The sequence below is a fragment of the Elgaria multicarinata genome, chromosome 10 (genome assembly GCF_023053635.1).
Source record: "Elgaria multicarinata webbii isolate HBS135686 ecotype San Diego chromosome 10, rElgMul1.1.pri, whole genome shotgun sequence".
NCBI classification, from domain to species: Eukaryota; Metazoa; Chordata; class Lepidosauria; order Squamata; family Anguidae; genus Elgaria; species Elgaria multicarinata.
The window spans coordinates 41,189,892-41,208,573 of record NC_086180.1 but is presented as its reverse complement, the minus strand read 5'-3'; the positions used below and the strand labels follow the sequence as shown (position 1 = coordinate 41,208,573).

Sequence of the window (18,682 nt, the reverse complement as noted above, 5' to 3'; positions counted from 1 at the left end):
CATCATTCAAAAAGAAAGGAATGCGAGAATGCTCCACAAGTAGCAAAACAGTCATAAGATGAAAAGAGAGATTGCTATTATTTTTTAAAAAAAAATCTTGTGAACCTGCTCCATTTAACCATCCAAGAGAAAGTTCCACTGTATCAGAAGGCAATGACATCAGCTTGATCCCAGTAATAGTCAAAGGTTGTTAGTATGACAGGAAAAAGGGGACACAATGGCGTAGAAATGGCTGTAACTAACAGAAATGGAATTCTAATTGTTCACCTAGATTTCACCAATGAAAAAATAGACAATGTCCCTGAAAATGTCAATATGTAGAGAGCCTTTGTGGGAAGGCATAAAACTTAACAGAGCAAGCCCTTATCACTATTTTTTCCAAGATATTTTTCACTCCCTTTAAACCCCCTAAGCCACATGAGGAACAATATAGAAAAGGCTATATTGAAATTACTTTAATTAGCGGCTTAAGGTCCGATGTGACTATTGACAAATATATTAATGCTTACTCTGTACCAGCAACATGGTTCCTTGCCACATGAAACAGTTTGCTTAGAAATCTTTTAAAGCTATTAAGTTTTCAAATGACAAGCAAGGCTTCCATTGACTACCTTCCGACAGACATTTCAATAGACTGGTTAGTTCCTTAAGTCTTGGGCCAGGTTTCTGGAAGAAGCAACAGTGGCTGAAGTCCTTAGCATGGAATGGAATCACCAATGTTTGCTCAGAGCGATGTTAAAGAAAGCATGCCGGAAGAGTTCAGTGGTGAAAAGTTCTTCCGAATGACTTGTTTGGAAAAGAAGTGAACTATTTTAGAACTGAGTATGCACATATTACAGACAGAAGAAATTTCCTGTTGATCTAGCCTGACAAGAATCACTTTAAAAAGACATGCATGCTATCTGCCCCCAAAGCACCAAAACTCGTTAACATTAAAGGTAATTTTCAATACTGATAATACAACCCATAAGGCCAGACCACTACTAGTTGTTCATCACTGTAAACCACAGATTGTCAATTCCCAAAACCATGGGCCAAGAATCACCGGCAACTCATGATGGCAGCCTTGCAGGATAGTTGGCAAGTTGCTGACTGTAGATAATAAGAATTATTTGCCATGAGAACTTTAAAGCATGTGGCTCTTCTGTGTCAGGATTTGAGAATGGCAGATAGTTTCCAGAGACTACATTTTTCTGGTGAGGAAAGCCTGCTTTTTGGATAAAACGGTCTGAAACCTCTGCCATAAAATAAGTCATTAGCTATCTCCTCCAAGCAAAGATTAGTGTTTAAAATTCTGCAGTGGCTTTGAATTGTAATTTTATTCATGTAAGTTAGAAGAAACGTCTTGGTAAATTTTCTGCAGATAAGAAAATCCCACCAAGTTACCAACAAGTGCTTGAGAAGTGGAAAAATACAAGGGGATTTGTCTCAGATTAATCTTCATTTTATAATGACAATTTTATTTTAAATTAAGCTATGTGCAATATGAAGTCTAGCTTTGATTGTAACATTCTACTGATAATTGGCATGCAGAAGTCTCGAAGTAAATTACTAATCGGTGAGCTGTTGAGGAAAGTAAACGTGAGCAGCAGCTGGGATTAAAGATTTAGGGAAGGAATGGCATAGAAGACATATAAATGGTTTTGAAATAAATGTCTACCTTAATTCTTACTGATAGAATAGTAGAGAAAAGGGATGGAGATATTCTCCAGAAATCTATATCAAAGATACTTTACTAGTCATTTTTCCAGCATATATTATAGTTGCAAAGCTGTTTTCCCCCTAAATGATCATATAATTTCATTAAAAATAAGAGGCAAATGTAAAGGAAGTGGTCATAATATTATCTAGAATGATTCCAAGTTTCATTTCAGTCAGAACTGGAAAATAAAACACAGTTTCTCAAATTAAAGCCAAGATATGAAGAAAGGATTAAGCAATGGTATTATTCTCCTCTAGAGGAATTTAAATTCAAGAAAAAAGCTTCCTATTAATTTACGCCCCCAATTTAGCTTTATAGTAGGATCTGCCTGCTGTTTACAAATTCCTATCAGGTTCTAAACAGCAAACTCCTTTGATTTCTGCTGCCAACTGCAGTGAACCAAACAAATTAAATTGCATAACAGTGTAATACAATCTAAGAAAATGTACAATAACTATTCTAAATTAACGGTATGGTCCAGTCCCAGTTAAGCCCTTTAAACCCCACTGATGTCATTAGCATGTGTCTGTCTCTGAAATAAATTGAACTTTAAAGAGCTAAACTGTATCTGTAAAACAAAGTACTGCAAGCAGGGTGTTATTTATTTTACATACTCACACAGTGTGATTTTTGTTGAAATAAAGTGGACAGCTCTGAAACAGGATCACTAAAAATGTAGATGGCATTAGCTGGAATATAAGTCTACATACAAGAGTTTTGTGTTGGAAGGATTTTAAATTTCATTGAAGTCACTGGGTAAAATCCAGCATAAGTCCTACTTAGAGTAGACCCTCTGAAATGAATAGGATTTATGTTAGTCATGACTAACTGAAGTCCCATTCATTAAAATGGGTCTACTCTAGGTAGGACTTCTGTTGGATTTTACCCACAAATACTGCATTGGTTAAATATTTTTAGAAATGTTCCCCCCCCCCGAAATGTTTACAGCAGCCTTCCCCCAACCTAGTATCCTCCAGATGTTTTTAGACTACAATTACCAGCATTCTTGACCATTGGCCATGCTGGCTGAGATGATGGACGTTGAAGCCCAAAACATCTGGAAGGCAACATAGGTTGAGCAAGGCTAGTTTAGGGAGAAGAGCACAGTGAGAGCTGGAAGTAAGCCCCCACTGAACTCAATGGGACTTATTTTTGAGTAGCTTGTATAGAATTGCACTGTTAAAAGATGGTGGGAAATGTTCCAGGAGTGATTTGCCAGGTGGCACCAAGCAACTGCCTGTCTATCAGCCTTAATTTTCCACCTATAAAATGGGAATATCAATAGCTGCCTCCTATAGGGTTGTAAAGAGATCAAATAAGATTAAGAAAAGGTTGCTGCCCACCCAGATTCATAGAGGGAAAAGTAAAATTCGAAACAATCTTTAAAATTGTTTCCATTAAGTGACTATTAGCCTGGATCTACAAGCGTTGGACACCAGACCACTATATCTTTTGGTACAATACGCTGAAATGGAGATTCCGATTTGGAAATTATATGGGCACATATGCAGAGTTTAATCCCAGTTCTGAATTCTGCATTTTTAAACGGACTGTAACAGGATGACATTTTAGCAAATGGTTTCTAACAGGTGTTTCTTCATGGCGTCATAATGGCTTAGAATTGGAGCAATAGAAGCACAGCTGGTGATGCATAGATTCAGTAAGCAGGGGCTGTGAATGTCTTAGTATCTGAGAACTTAATTGCTCGCAAACCTATATTGCCCCCAAACTAGACATAGGCTGCATTTCTACACATACTTTACCTAAGAGTAGATCATATTAAACTCAACGGGGCTTACTTCAGTGTAGACAAATATAGTGAGTATATGTATTGTCTCTTTTAAAGTCTAACAATAGTCCACAGTTTTAAAGGAAGAGAATTGGGGGGGGGGGTAGGGGGTTCTTTTTGTTGCTATTTACCACTTTGATTTTCACAGATAGGTTCAATTTAAATTCAGTAGACTGAAATAAGTGGTTTCAATTACCAAGTACAAAAACATTTTCCTTAACACGACACCATTTTATTTATGCAATGGCATTCCCCCAGCCCCTCCCCTCTACGCCCCCCCCCCCCCACATTTATAGCCTAGTATGCCAACGAGTGTGTGTTTAGGATGGAGGACAGCTCTCCGTATGCTGAGATTGGTTTCAGATACTATTTATTTCTTTAGATTTATAGTCTGTACCATCCCAAAGGCTGAAAGTAAGAATCAATCCCTGCCCGCCCACCCCAAAAGAAAAGAAAAGCAGAATAAACCGATTAGTGGACATGACATTGCTGCATTGTAGCAATTATACATGTCTTCCGTTTTGGTGTGCTAATTAGTTTGTAAAGAGAAACAAACAGTCATTGTTTGATGTTATCACTAACACTTCTTCCACTGATTTACAACTAAAAACAGAGCTTGTACTCTATTTGGTAAAGCTTCTGTCTGCACAACAGAACCCTGCCAGTAAGAATTGAGAAGAAATGGCTTCTTACCCCTTAGTCCTCCCATAAACCAAGAGTCCTATTATTGATCTTAATTTAAAAGAAATGTTCAGTCATTCAAATGCTTCCATCTCCACTCTGTCATAAATCTAACATGATGTGCAATCTCTTGACTAACTTATCCATTATTACTGAAAATCTACGGTGGGAGGGGGGAAATTAAAAACTATAACTGAAATTGAAAAATGTAAAAAAAAAAAAACTCATTTAGTTGTTAAAACTAGGATTTTAAAAGTGAGTGTGTGTTATGGATTTTCAGCATCTGTTCCAAAACAGTTTGAATATAAGGCATCATTCAATAATATTCATCACTATTGTCTCTTATATTATACATGAAAAACACCAGCACGCAACTATCTTTCCTGCATTCATTGTCTGCCCAGATCTAGATCCTGGAAGAATGTCTCCTTTAGCCACATCACCTACCTGCCAAAAGCCAGCAAAGTTATAACTGCAAAGACAGCACTATAATCAAGAGTAATATTGCTTGTAGTAATAAAGATATATTCTTGACTGAAGAAAAAGCAACTCTACCTGCCCCCCTCCACTCTTCTCCAAAAGTTAAACATGGAAGTTGAGTGTAATCATGTATAAAGGTAGGGTACATCAGTCCCACTGTATTCACTGAGACTGAAGAAGCCTAACTATTCACATGATTAGGGTTTACATGAAAAAGCATATTTTGTTCTAACGCATGAGGCATTTTTGAGATTTGTTTCTTCTTGATTAAATTAAGGAGAGCGGAGGAAAACTGCGCACACAAGGCCTCAAGAGAGTTTGAATCATCTTCAAAGTATCATTCCCTAATTATTCAATTAAAAATTGCAATTGTAAGTAATAAATCCGCCAGATTTTTTTCAACTGCACCCACTTCTGCAACCTGTTACATTTCTTTTAAATAATGGTGCTTCTCATTTCTTCAGTTGTGAAGATAGTCTTCACAAGTGTGCTTTCAGCACACTACATGAACGTCTCTCCAACCCACCCTTTTCCCAGCACGATACTTTTCCAAACATTAACCTCATAGCAGAATGTGGACCAGTGAGTTGTGAAAAAGTATTAAGAATAGCAACTAAAAAGAAAAACAAACCCACACTTGATTGCTGTCAAAGAACTACCTAAACCCTTTCCTACATGTTAAATCTATTTTCCTTCAAGACAAGCAAATTGCCAAAAAGATCTTCTAAGCATAACTGAATTATAACACTACATGGTTTGAAAAGGGAAAAAACCAAACTCTGCCCCTTTCAATATTGTTCTTTTTCAGTTGTCATTCTCCATTCAGGAACCACAACGCAATGCTCTTTCTATTTTCTATAACTGAAATCCACTGGTTCATTTAAGGGCGGCTCAGAACTGCATCTCAATCCCCTGACAACAGATTCCTGTGAAATTACATGCATACATTGTACATACTAACAAAAGTCTTGCAGGCTAGCTTTTTGATGACCGTTCACTTATAGATGTTCAGAGACAAACGAAAAATAACCCCAGAACACCCAGTCACTGGCTGGAAAATGATACATCCTTCGGTTTGGCAATGTTTCATTCACATCTGTGCCCACAAGCAAAGCTATCAATGCGGTCTACAATTTAAGCCCATAAACTTTTTATTTCTACTGTATGTACTCAATTGAGAAGATCACCCCTTCTTCTCCCCATCCTGTTAGAAATCTAGTCTTCATACATTTATTTTATGAACACCTAGATAAAATGAGATAATGGCTTAGGTCCAAGTCCTGGTAGACAGATGTTCATATCACACAGCACACAACACAAACACATGGAGTGGATTTAGCACCTATACTGGAAGTCTCAGAAGAGAAGCCAAGAGCTTTATTAAAACATACACAGAAGGATTTATTTCCAGTCGATTACAGTACATGCCCAATGGAATCCATCCTGCAGAAAGCAAAAGTGCTTTTGATCAACAGGAGTCAACTTAGCATCCTTCTTAGATGCTAAATTAATTTCTGCACTGAAACAACTGTGTTCTCCACTTGAAGATTTGCTTTTGATCCACTCTACATGTCTCTCCCCTCAATGCTGTTTCTGTTATTCAGTTGTTCTTTGGGGGGAGTGTGTGTGTGGAAGATGGCTCTAGAATCTGAATTAAAATATTTTTAAAAATGTATTGATTGGGAAAATACTGAACAAATTCTTAACCTGCTTTAAATCAAGCTGTGACTGATCTCAGCTAAATAATAAGCCCACAATATTCAATGAATTACAGCGGGCAATGGGATATTTTAATTTAGATCACATACAATTACAATTCCAGCTTTCTTGAAACAAAAAATAACAACAACAGGTAGCACTGCTTCCAGTCCATTTCTGGGCCCAATTCAAAGTATCAGTATTAATCTTTAAAGCCTAACACAGCTTGAGGCCAAGTTACCTGAAGGATTGTCTCCTCCTGGGTATACCTACCTAACATCATCTTTTGAATCCTTCTCTGCATGCTCCAGCTGAGAGGGGAGGTGAATAGCTACTAGACAGAGGGCCTTTTCCTTGGTAGCACCGTGGGTATGCAATGCCCTTCCCTGAGAGACTTATCCGTCACAAACATTGCTGTCTTTTCAGTGCCAGGTAAAGACTACTATTTATTCTCCCAGGCATTCTGGTCTTTCAGGTTTAAGAGTGTGTTTGCACTTTTTAAATTCTTGCACTGCTGCTGTCCTCTGCTGTTGGATCTATTTTGTTTTATTCTGTAGCTGTTTTAATCTGTTTATAGGTTTTACTTTGTTTTATTATATTTATGCATGTTGTGATTTTAAAACCTTTATTTTGTGAACCACCCACAGAGCTTCAGCTGTTGGACACTACAGAAATGTACCATAAATAAAGCTGACGTTTTGCATTTAAACAGAGCCAACTATGTCAATGATGCTTTAGAATGGAGGTAGACAACATGGTGCCTGAGGGCACCAGTGCGCCCCCGGACACCTTTTTTTGTGCCCACCAAGGTGCCCTATCTCTCACACTTTTTATTTTAAAATTAACGGATTTTCTTACTGGCAGCTGGAATTGCTTCAAAGCAAAGTGAGGACCTCCAGCTTCTGCCATTTTCATTTCCCACACGTGAGGCTCAGTGACATTCTTTGGAAATGAAGATGGTGGGAAGAAGAGAGGAGAAAAAGGCCCCCTTGTTGCTGCTGTCTGGTAGGCTTGGGGTTTAAAGAAGGATAAGGAGAGCAGTGGGGTGAGGTTAGGAAATAAGCCGTATTAAGCAATGGGTGGTGTCAAACCATCAGGAAGGCAGGGAAAGTGGGCAGGAGAGCAGCAGGAAGCTAGCAGAATCTAGAGAGTTGTGTGCTTGTACATCTGAATGGATAGGGGGATGCATATGATTAAGAGAGAGCGAAAGAGAAAGGGTTTAGGAAGCATTTTCGAGGGATTCTGAAATGGAGAGGGCGTGTTTTCCCATGTAATTTCAAAGAGAAGGGTGGAGCCCAGAGCACTGTTTCAAATTGCCAAATATGTCCATAGGGCTAAAAAGGTTGCTTTCCCCTGCCTTTCAGGTTATAAGAAATTGCCCAGACCATTGGCAATACGTAATTGGCATAGGGAGATTACAGAGGAAGGCAGGTAGAGGCAGAGGTAAGGAGGAAAGGGTGTGATTGTTTCAATAGTGTGTACTCAGACCTAGTTAAAGTAGAGCATGGGGAACAGGGAGTGGCTGTGCTAAAGACTTTATGGAATGAGAGTGGGGTACCAAATAGATGGCATTCTTTAAAAAAAGCAGGTGACTTCATTTATTAGCACTTTTTAGGAACATTAGTGTGGTGCCATTTTGGAGTGATTTCTGGACTAAGGGCAGAATCCAATGGGGTGCTTCCACCCCTCACCAACTGTGTTGCACAAGTGCCCCCCAACACTTACTCAATGGTGATTTAGCGCTTCTGGGAACAACCTGGAATGAGCAGAAATAGAACTCACATAAGGGAGCTCTGCTAACCTGCCTTCTTCCAGAAACAACCATTTCCACTCATTTCAGGTTACCCTCGGAAGCACTAAATTGCTGCTGGGTCCCGCTTGCACAACAGAATTGGAAGGACCTTCCCTCTTGCAGAAGTGAATCGGCAGGGGCAAAAAGGAATTGGTGGGGGCTTAAACACCCTGAGAGGCAAATAAAAGACATTAGTAGAATCAACATGGCAAACAAAACATGAGAGAAAGAGAACCATGAAAGGACAGGAAATACTAACATAATTATAAATGCAGGGTTTTTTTAAGGAATGGAGGAATGGGGAGCCAAAGAGAGACATGGTAGTCATTTGTTATAGCTGGAACAATCGCTGTATATATCTGTCTAAGCAATTTAAACACACATGCATATATGTAAATAAGTAACTGACAAAATAGAGAAAGACTTAAAAGTATTTAAATATTTAGCTACTTCCTTTGTCAGTAACAGACTACAATCAAACTTGGAAGCTGAAAAACTTATCAATTTACTAATTTATGTATTCATTCTTGTTACTGCATCATGGAGGCTGCTAGAATACAGTACTGTTTAGTTGTTTTTCTGATTATCCACATCTAAATTTCTATATATAAATACATACCCATACGTATCAATATGTAATATATAAAAAGTCTAAAAAGGATGTCCTTGAACATCCTCTACATTGTCATGTGGTACTAAAGTTCAAGCACTACCACCCACCCTTTCATAGAATCAACTGAGAGGAAAGGTTAGAAAGGAGACTGAAGGACAGATACTGTTGTTAGAACTGGTTCTAGGGACAACCTGGCGTAGGTGGACAGGGAAAGAAGTGAAAGGGCCTCACATTAATCGAAGAACTTAATGTATATATCTCAAAGTCACAGGAGATAGCTTAGATATTCCAGTACACCCCATGAATACGTATCCATGCAACACAAAAATCCTTATGCAAAGTGATTGCCATAAATGCCCAACAGTAATATATCAAAACAGGATATTGAAGTTATTAATTTAAATAGCGGTATTCAATTCAAAATGCTAATTCTGATTAGGCTCAAAAGCAAGCATCAGATACAATTTATTCCTTTCAGTTTTCGTTTCAGAAATCTGAAATTCCAGTTCATAGGCAAGTCTACACACCAGATTCATGTAGAGCATGGATTTGAAGTCAGTGGATCTGAATTAGCTCAAATTCAAGCATTGCAGCTTGTTGGCTTGTGTTGAAACGGGAAACAAATAGTGTAAAAATAAAATAATGCCTTTAGACCTGGGTTGCTACGAACACCAATGAATTGGTCCAATGTAAGAAGAGTAAAAAATAGCCAAAGGCAAGGGTGGAACCAAGTAATCTTCAAAAATAAATATTTGCAAAAGTTTTATTAAAGTGCCGAGGTGCCGACGCGTTTCGAACGCAGTTGCGTTCTTCCTCAGGGCTGTTACAGCATTCGTTAAGTTGTCTACAGAAAGCTGCTAGACTAGACTGGCTATTTTTTACTCCCCCACGGGGTTTTCCTTGCTTTTGCACCAATGTAAGAAGAGACATCAACTTCCATGATATCACAAATAACCTAATTTCAGATAAACAGACTTTTTTTGTTTGTTTGTTTTAAAAGAGAAACCTAAGTATAGTAACACTGGTAGACGCATCTAAAATAAAATGGCTTTTTGCTTGATGTGCACCACAATGATTATATCCCTGCATTCTGCCTTTCCATTCCAGCCCTTTGTACAGATGTTTATTCTTTTCTCTCCTATTTGGTTATTATGGCTCATTATGTTGAGGGAATAAACTGATTGAAATGTTCATGGAGATGAGTACTGCAATAAAATGTGGCTTTTTTTGTTTGTTTTTTAAAGCCAAGTTAAAACTGCGGTGGGGGGACGAGGACAGGGAGAGAGATAAGGCAAAGGAGGAATTTATAACCTTTACAAATGGTGCAAAGGAACTGGGGATAGAAGGGGGGGAGACCAAATCCACAAATTTGGGAGGCAATAATAAATTATATGCCAAATATAGGGGGCGGGAGGAAATAAATAAATGAAGAGGCTCTCTGTTCCAATGTAAACTTCTGGCAAGAGCTGGTTTGTGTTGTCAGGTTCCCAGACACAAAATAAACGCTGTGTTCATGAAGCATGAAGCCCTGCAAGGAGCGGGGAGCTCAGAGGCTCTTGGCTCTCCTCAAGTCTCATTAGGTCTGCATATTAATGACTTGCAGTAATATAAAGCAGCCCTTGAATGGACTTCCCGCTCCCCACACCCCCTGGACCCGCCTGCCCTGCAACGTGCCTAGGCTCCCTATAGCAAAGGGAACAACACAGCTGAAGAGCAAACGCTGGAATTCTCTCCGCCTCTCAATGCTTCTGGGGGCCCATTCTCTCTGATGCTTTAGGGGATGCTTGAGAGAGAGAGAGAGAGAGAGAGAGAGAGAGAGAGAGAGAGAGAGATTTCAATGCCCCAGAGCATCAATTTGGAAGGCATTCTTACAGCAACAAGTCCTTCAGGCTTTAATGAGCTGGGGAAAGGGAGGGTTTTTTACTGTTAATCCTGGATTCCAAGACCTCAGTTGATTATGATCTAGGGACAACTGGCATTGACGTCTGCTAAATGGCAAGTGCATTACAGCCAAGGAAGCACCAAAAGAACCAGTGGTCCTCTCATATAGGTGTAACAGGAGCAATGCAAGAGTATTATCTATTTTCCTTCATTAGCAAGCAAAGCATATCATCATGCCTTACACACGTCATTAATTCAAGCATCACAATGGTTGGCTTAGAAATGCCAAGTCTCCAAGAGAAAAGCCAATTCAAGGTATTACAATTTCCAACACCCTGTGGGATTTTACTCATCCCTGCCCACCAAAAAATGTCATAGGCCAGCTGTCACTCAATCATGTTTCTCCCTTGTCACTCCCCTAGGGGCACACCCCTTCTGCATCCCTCTAAGCCAGCTCTAGAGTTGCTGCTGCAAACTGCTCTAAAACCTTCTCAAGAGCTTCTTCAACGCTCATTTTGCCAAAACCTGTCAGTACCTTTGCACCTCCAACATGCAAAGAGAGTCAGTCATACTTAATTAACATGCCAAACCTCTCTAGCTCTCAAAAGCAAGCCAGAGTTTTAAAAAGAGAAAGAGAGAGACAAAGAGAAAATAAATAAAATAAAATCCCTCTCTGTCTATTGTGAACCAACTCAGTCTGAGCCCATCCAGTGGTATATGCACATAAGACGATAAACACTCTGTATCGCATTACTTCTGGCCTATTATTTATTTATCTATCTGTAATTGCCCTTGCTGTCTCTCTTATTAAAAGATCAAATATTTAGATTCCCCCTTATCAGACTTACCAGAGGATTGACCTCGATTAGTGGCGTCATGATCGCTGTCTCCTTGCTCGCTGTCTCCATGACCACTGTCCTTAGAGCTTACTATGTCTGCTTCCTGGAATGCAGAACTAGAAACATTAAAAAAAAGAGGGAGGGGGGCTTAATATTTGAACACCCTGGAAAAGGGAGACTCGTAAAACATTCTTCTGCCATCACATGGCCACATGCGGTGCTGCACTCAGCCAAGCAGCTTGCAGCAGGGCTTCTGCTGAGCAGCTCTTTCCATCAGAAACAAAACTTGTACGTTCAGGCATTAATAAACCAACTGGAACAGACAGTAGCCATTATTGCACCGCCTGCGTGACACACAGCGGTTCTAAATAATTTCGCTGAATTTGCTTAAGCTGGGAAACTAAATTTGCACAGAGAAGTCAATATTATCTGCCGGTTCTTGCAGAAGGGCTCATAAGTATTTGAGACACGTTTCAGAGCAGCACAAAATGAGATTCCACTCTCTTTTCAGGTAATCTCAAGAGAGACTCACCAAAAGCCATAATTCAAAGATGTTCATTCAGTGCCGATTTATTTTGCTTAATGGTACTGTCTGAACAAATTCATTTTTATATCCCTCAGCTATTATACGACATCTGCAGTAAACACATTTCCATGTCCTCCTTCATATTTGCTGAAATACATCTCAGGCTGTGCAAAATTAGGGCCATAATTTAGGAAATCAGGAATGAGGAGATCCTACCTGTTTACCCGCCGTGGTCTATCAACTAGATAACTGAGCTCTGCACGCTGGTGTTTAGTCTAGAAAAATAATTAGGAAAAAAAAATGAACTCCCAGTGTGTGTTTTGCAGGCAAACAGTTTCTGTATCTACAATTGTTATAATGGATATATAAGCGCATAAGTTAAGCCAATAAACACCCAAGTAACAAATATTGCTAGTGTATCTCATCTACTACTTCCCACCCATCCCCACTTACATAAGTAAAGACTGCAGGCTCTTAAGGTCAATAAACAAAGATTGTTCATCTATGATTGACTTGAAACCTTTACCTATAATTCCTTACAATTTACACCATAAATGAAAAATGACAAGTGAGCTACTATTCATTCTGAATAATGGGCCTACAATCTGGATACCATTGTGTATTTCAACACTACATATGAGAAGAGGGAATACTATTAAAAAGAAAAGAAATGACAAACTGAACAAGAAGACACATTTCTTTCCAAAGTTCTAAATGGACAATGCTTAAAAACCTTTTTTTAAAAAAAGGTCTAAGGCTGCAATCCAATACATACTTAACCCAGGATTAAATCCCAGTGAATTTAATGTGATTTACATCTGAGTAGATAGGCCTAGGACTGAACAGGCTTTAAAAGGCTCAAGGCAGTGTTTTCTTCCAGTAATGGATACAGAGAGTGAACACCCAATTTGATAACCAGCAGACCATGTTTTAATAGAAGAATGTTAAATCTAGATTATGTAATCTGCAAAAATTCTTTACACACCAGGATAACACAAACGATACATAATGGGGCAGAATGCTAAACTTTGAAAGAGGCTTTTAACTGCTTTCTTTTGAGATGCCTCCTTTACCCCCCCCCCACCACCAAAGATGCTTCATATGGAACAACTCTACTAGAGTCATGAAAAGTTAATTAATAAATCCTTAATTCTTGAATTAATTAAAACTGCTGACTGTTAGATGATCATAAACTCCACAAGAGAATTTCTCCACAGCCTTAGTTAAAATGCAGGCAATTCTAAATATTTTTTTTTAATATACTGCATTTAATAGAGAGATTATTAGAGAGAGACTTTCAGATGTGATGTTTGCTCCTGGAAAGTGCAATAAAATAACCAATTTTGTTTTTTGTTTTGTGGCCTTCAGATGCATCAATTGGGTCTCCACAGAGTGAAAATAAATACAGGCACCTTTCCTAAGGCTATGTTGGTTTGATATAGAAAATGGAAGAAACTAGGTTAGCTCGCTTCATTCAAATGCACGTAGTGTGTGCATTTGGCTGCAACAATTTTGAAGATACTCTCCAACGTAAAACTATTCCTGCCTCAGAAAAGGTACCTCAAAACACGCAGAGCTGTCAAACTAGCCTGTCTTGCATCATGAATAAATGGAGCAAGACATATATTAAGGAAAAGCTATGTGTGCATTAGGAGAAAGGAAGTGCAGTCCTATGCAGTAAGAAGTAAGTCTCAGTATATTCAATGGGGTTTACTCTCAGGTAAATTTGCAGCCAAAATAAAAGGAGCAGAGATGGCGCAGGAGAAGGAAGGCTGCACTGCAGTTTGATGGTGGTACTGTGTGGGAAGGGTCTTGCTAGAAAGGTCGTGGTTGCTGCAGAGATTTTATAAGTCTGCTAACTACTCATCTGCTACTACTTGTCTCAAATGTAGTTGTAATCTCCTGAAGTGTCAATTAACAGAGAGAGATTCAAACTGGAGACCTATAAGCATTTATGAAGGGAAATTGCATGGCAGCTGGCATACTATTTGTATACTACTACATGCTAGTACTTCTAGTACTTGTAGTAATACTACTACTAGCAGTAGTAGTAGTTACAACCACCATGCAACCACTAAGGTTACAACTTCTGGTACCAATAGTAATACTATTATTAGTAGTAATCGTAATTACAGTTACCATAAAACCACTAAGGTTGAAACCCTTAGTGTTGAGAGTAAGCCCCCTTGAAGGCAAGGGGGTCTTCCTCTGGCCAGTTAAACTGCAGTTTACACATTTGACTTCCTCCTCAGTGAACGTGTATGGGAAGAAAACACTGGTAACTGACTCAGGAAAGTCTCAGGAGAGATACACCAGGGCTGGCAGAGAGATGCCCTTGGAGGCGGCTCCTGCGGTGGTGGGCAGCAGGGAGGGTAGAGGCATGACTTACCTCACTGGACAATATACTGCCGTTGGAGATGATGTCGGGCTGCTGGTCGGTGTATCCCGTGACAATGGCCCCGCAAGGGTTGTGCTCGGCGTCGGTACTACGGGAGGGGCTACAGGGCTTGAGGAACATCAGGTCGGTCTTGGCCGACTCGGGCGTGAGGCAGACCTGGTAGCAGTAGTTCTGGTTGTGGTGGTGGGAGCCGAAGCTGGCCGACTCCTCGACGGGCACCTGGGCCGGGTTGCTGGGCACGTTGGAGCTCTGGACCAGCATGATGTCCGACTTGCTGAGCTTCTTCTTGCGGGCCCGCGCCTGGCGGCTGCAGCAGGGGCAGCAGCAGCAGCAGCTCAGGCAGCAGTCGCTGGCCAGGCACGTGTAGATGTTGAGCTTCTTCTCCTTCTGGCAGCGCACGGCCAGCACGATCATGGCCAGCAGGAAGATGAAGGAGACCGAGCCCAGCGCAATGATGAGGATCAGCGTCAGGTCCAGCGAGGTCTCGCCGCCGCCGCCGGCGCCCCCCGCGCGGCTGGGCCGGTGCTCGCCGCCGGGGCCCCCCGCGCCGCCGGGGCCCAGGCCCCCGCCGCCGCCGCCGCCGCCGGCTCCTCCGCCGCCCGCGCCCGCCCCCTGGCGCTCCACCGCGCTGTCCACCAAGACCACGTGTAGCGCGGCGGTGGAGGAGAGCGGCGGCTGGCCGTGGTCGCGGACCTCGATGACCAGCTCGTAGGGCCGCTGCGGGTCGCGCTTGGCGGGCACTTTGCGCGCCGTGCGCAGTTCGCCCGTGCGCCAGTCCATGCGGAAGAGGCTGGCCTCGTTGCCCCGCACGATGCTGTAGGTGAGGCGCGCGTTCTCGCCGTCATCCGCGTCCACGGCCGCCACGCGGGTCACCAAGTAGCCCGGCTCGGCGCCGCGGGGCAGCACCTCCCGCGCCGGCGTGCCGTTGCGGCCGGGCAGCGGGCTGACGATGGCGGGCGCGTTGTCGTTCTGGTCCACCACCACGATGTTGACGGTGGCGTTGCCGGCCAGCGCCTCCTCGCCGTCGGGCTCGTCGCCGCCTCCCGCCGCGTCGCGGGCTTCCACTTGGAAGCTGAACTCCTTGAGCTGCTCGTAGTCGAAGGAGCGCAGCGCGTACAGGAAGCCGTTCTCGGAGTTGATGGAGACGTAGGTGAAGACCGACATGCCCTGGATCTGGCTCTCCAGGATGGAGTAGGCCAGCTGCGCGTTGGCGCCCTGGTCGCGGTCCGTGGCGCTGACGGCGTAGATGTAGGCGCCCGGCACGTTGTTCTCGCTCACGTACACCTGGTAGACGGGCTGCGAGAAGCGGGGCGCGTTGTCGTTCACGTCGCTGACGCGCACCTGGATGGACTTGCTGGTGCTCAGGCCCGGCTCGCCCATGTCCCGCGCCACCACCGTCAGCGTGTAGGCGTCGCCGCCGGGCTGCTCGCGGTCCAGGGGCCCCTCGGTGACGATGGTGTAGTAGTTCTTGAAGGAGCTCTTGAGGCGGAAGGGCGCGTCGCCTTGCAGCAGCTCGCACTGCACTTGCCCGTTCTCCTCCGAGTCGCGGTCGGAGACGCTGAAGAGCGCCACCACGGTGCCCGGCGCCGCCGCCTCGCTCACCGCCTCCTTGACTGTCGAGAAGCTGATCTCGGGCGCGTTGTCGTTGGCGTCGAGCACCCGCACCAGCACCTTGCAGTGGGCGGGCACGGCGTTGGGCCCCAGGTCCTTGGCTTGGACGTACACCTGGTAGACGCTGCTCTCCTCGTAGTCCAGCTCGCCGTGGACCTCCAGCCGGCCCGTCCGCGGCGAGATGCCGAAGAGCTCCCGCGCCCGGGCCGAGATGTGGCTGCTGAACGAGTAGATGATCTCGCCATTCTGGCCCTCGTCCGGGTCGCTGGCGTTGAGCTGCAGCACCAGCGTGCCGGGCGGCGAGTTCTCCGGCAGGGAGACGGTGTAGACGGGCTGCTCGAAGGCGGGCACGTTGTCGTTGGAGTCCAGCACGCGGATGGTGAGCAGGGCTGTGCCGGTGCGCTGCTGGGGCTGCCCGCCGTCCACGGCCGTCAGCACGTAGCGGTGCACCGCCTGCTGCTCGCGGTCCAAGGGCTTGGAGAGCACCAGCTCGGCGAAGCGGTTGCCGTCAGGCTGCGTCTGCACGTCCAGCGAGAAGTAGCTGTTGGGGGTGATCTCGTAGGTGCGCAGCGAGTTGGTGCCCACGTCCGGGTCGAAGGCGCTTTCCAAGGGGAAGCGGGTGCCCGGCGTGGCGCTCTCCGAGATCTCCACGGTCAGGTCGGGCTCCGGGAAGGCGGGCGGGTTGTCGTTGATGTCCAGCACTTCGATCTCCACGCGGAAGAGCTCCAGCGGGTTCTCCAGGAAGACCTCCAGGTGCAGCTGGCACGACGGGCTCTGCTTGCAGATCTGCTCGCGGTCGATCTTCTCGTTCACGTACAACACCCCGGTCTCCAGGTTGAGGTCCAGGTAAGGGCTCCGCGAATTGGGCACCGTCTGGAAGCGGCGAGCGGAAAGTTTTGTAATGTCCAAGCCCAGGTCTTCGGCGATATTCCCCACGAAAGTGCCATGCTCTTGCTCCTCCTGCACCGTGTAGTGAAGCTGCGAAAGGGCTCCCTCCACCATCCAGATTAAGGCAAAGAGGAATAGCACGACCATCTCCAAAAGGGGAAAGAGATTCCCCCCCTCCCCGGCACCAACGCTTCCTCCTTCTCCAAAAAGCCCCCTCCTCCTCCTCCTCCTTCGAGAAACACAGTGCCTGTGTGGGGGGTGGGGAGGGAGGCAGGGAGGGGGAGCGGAGATGGATGCGAGCTTTACAGAGGATTTATGCTCATTCCTTTTCCTTCGTTTTCTCTTTGCTCCCCCATCGCCTTCCTTAAAATAAATGTGGGATTAGAAAAGAAGAGGCATGGGGTGAGTCTCACCCCAGATGGGTACAGGCGGACCCCAAGCAGAGCTCCCACCTCATCGGTGATCTTCGCAAGAAATGACCAACTATAGGCAATAGGTAGGTGGCTATACAGACACAGGAGCCCGTTTTAATTTATTCCCAGAGTCCTGGCACTGCACCGCGGCAGCCGGAGAGGCGGTGGAGGCAGCGATAGCAAATCCCGGGGAACTGGTATATTTCAAGATTGTCCTCGGTTTGGCTTCCTGGCGGGAGCAGAAGGGGGGGAAGCTGCCGGATGAACCGATGGGCATGCCCCCTTCAGCTGAAGAAAAACACATGAAAGGCAGGAAAAAGACTCTCGTTTTGTCACACACACACACACACACACAAATGAAATAAAAAATTAAAAACAGCCACCAAACATTACAGCCACCGAGAGGATGTAATCGGGGGAGGAAAAAAGGCAGAGAGCCACTCAGCAACCGCAAACTTTAATTCCCTGAATTTCTCGGGGGCTGAGATTCTCTTTAAATCTCCCTCGCCATGTCTTCCTTTCATGCCTTTGCCCTGAGCGCTCTCATCTTTCCCCCCGCTCGTTAATGAGGGTCCGGATCAGTTTTCTTCCACCCTCTCCTTTTCCTATCTCTGCCTTTCGAACACATTCACTGACTCGGCTGCTGGCTCGCGCTCGCTCTCCTCCCGTCCCAGCTCTTAAGCGTCTGTGATCTCTGCTGGCAGTTTCTGAGCTCCGAGCGCTCGGCTTTTCTGTTTTTGCGCAGCGACCTGCTCCTGCCAACCAATCGCCTCGTAGTTACAGCCCTAGGGCGGCAGCCCATTGGATATGCCGTACGTCCAGCAATCTCCGTCACGGAGAATGGGAAAGGGCGGGGGGAGAAGGAGCACGGGAGAACCCGACGCTCTATTCTCAGTGTGTGTGTGTGTGTGCGCGCACGCGTGTGTCTGTGGCAGAGAGAATAACCCTGCCACTCCCGAAGCGCTTGCTGGGGAATCTCTGCTTCGGAAAGTTACTATTCCCCTGTTGCAGTTACTGAGCAAGGAGATCACCTCTCGTCATCAATGCAAACCGTGACGCTAATAAACAAGCTGCTCCGTGGAGAGGGAATTTCCATCTGCTGCCTACTTTCCCTTTCGTCTTGGGCTATTTTCACACACACACGCACACCTTTGTAGGGGGGAAAGCCTAACAAACAAGGGAAACTTAGAGGAGCATTTTCCTAAGGTATTTTCCCCCCGCTTTGATTTTCCTTGGCACTATACACATCGTGTACGTAACCCTCCGTGACGCAATGGAGAGTTTTGATTTTCCACCAAGTGCCAGAAGCTTTAGCCTTCAGGGGGGTCTTCTCAAGTAACGAACACTTGCTTGGACTTCGCATTTGCTGCT

The 18,682-nt window shown here is 44.4% G+C and overlaps 1 protein-coding gene across 4 annotated transcripts in view; it reads right to left on the bottom strand.

Annotated features, from left to right (window-relative positions):
• The window catches only part of PCDH10 (protocadherin 10), a 53,402-nt gene extending 35,765 nt beyond the window's left edge, over window positions 1-17,637 (bottom strand). For all 4 annotated transcript variants that reach the window (XM_063135961.1, XM_063135962.1, XM_063135964.1 and 1 more), the window contains exons 1-3: window positions 14,391-17,637; window positions 12,218-12,276; window positions 11,485-11,591 (exon numbers count right to left, since the gene is read on the bottom strand). In XM_063135961.1, coding sequence (XP_062992031.1) covers window positions 11,485-11,591; window positions 12,218-12,276; window positions 14,391-17,045 — 2,821 coding nt within the window. In that variant the 5' untranslated portion in view covers window positions 17,046-17,637. The remainder of the gene's footprint in view (window positions 1-11,484; window positions 11,592-12,217; window positions 12,277-14,390) is intronic.
• Window positions 17,638-18,682: the final 1,045 nt, after the last annotated feature.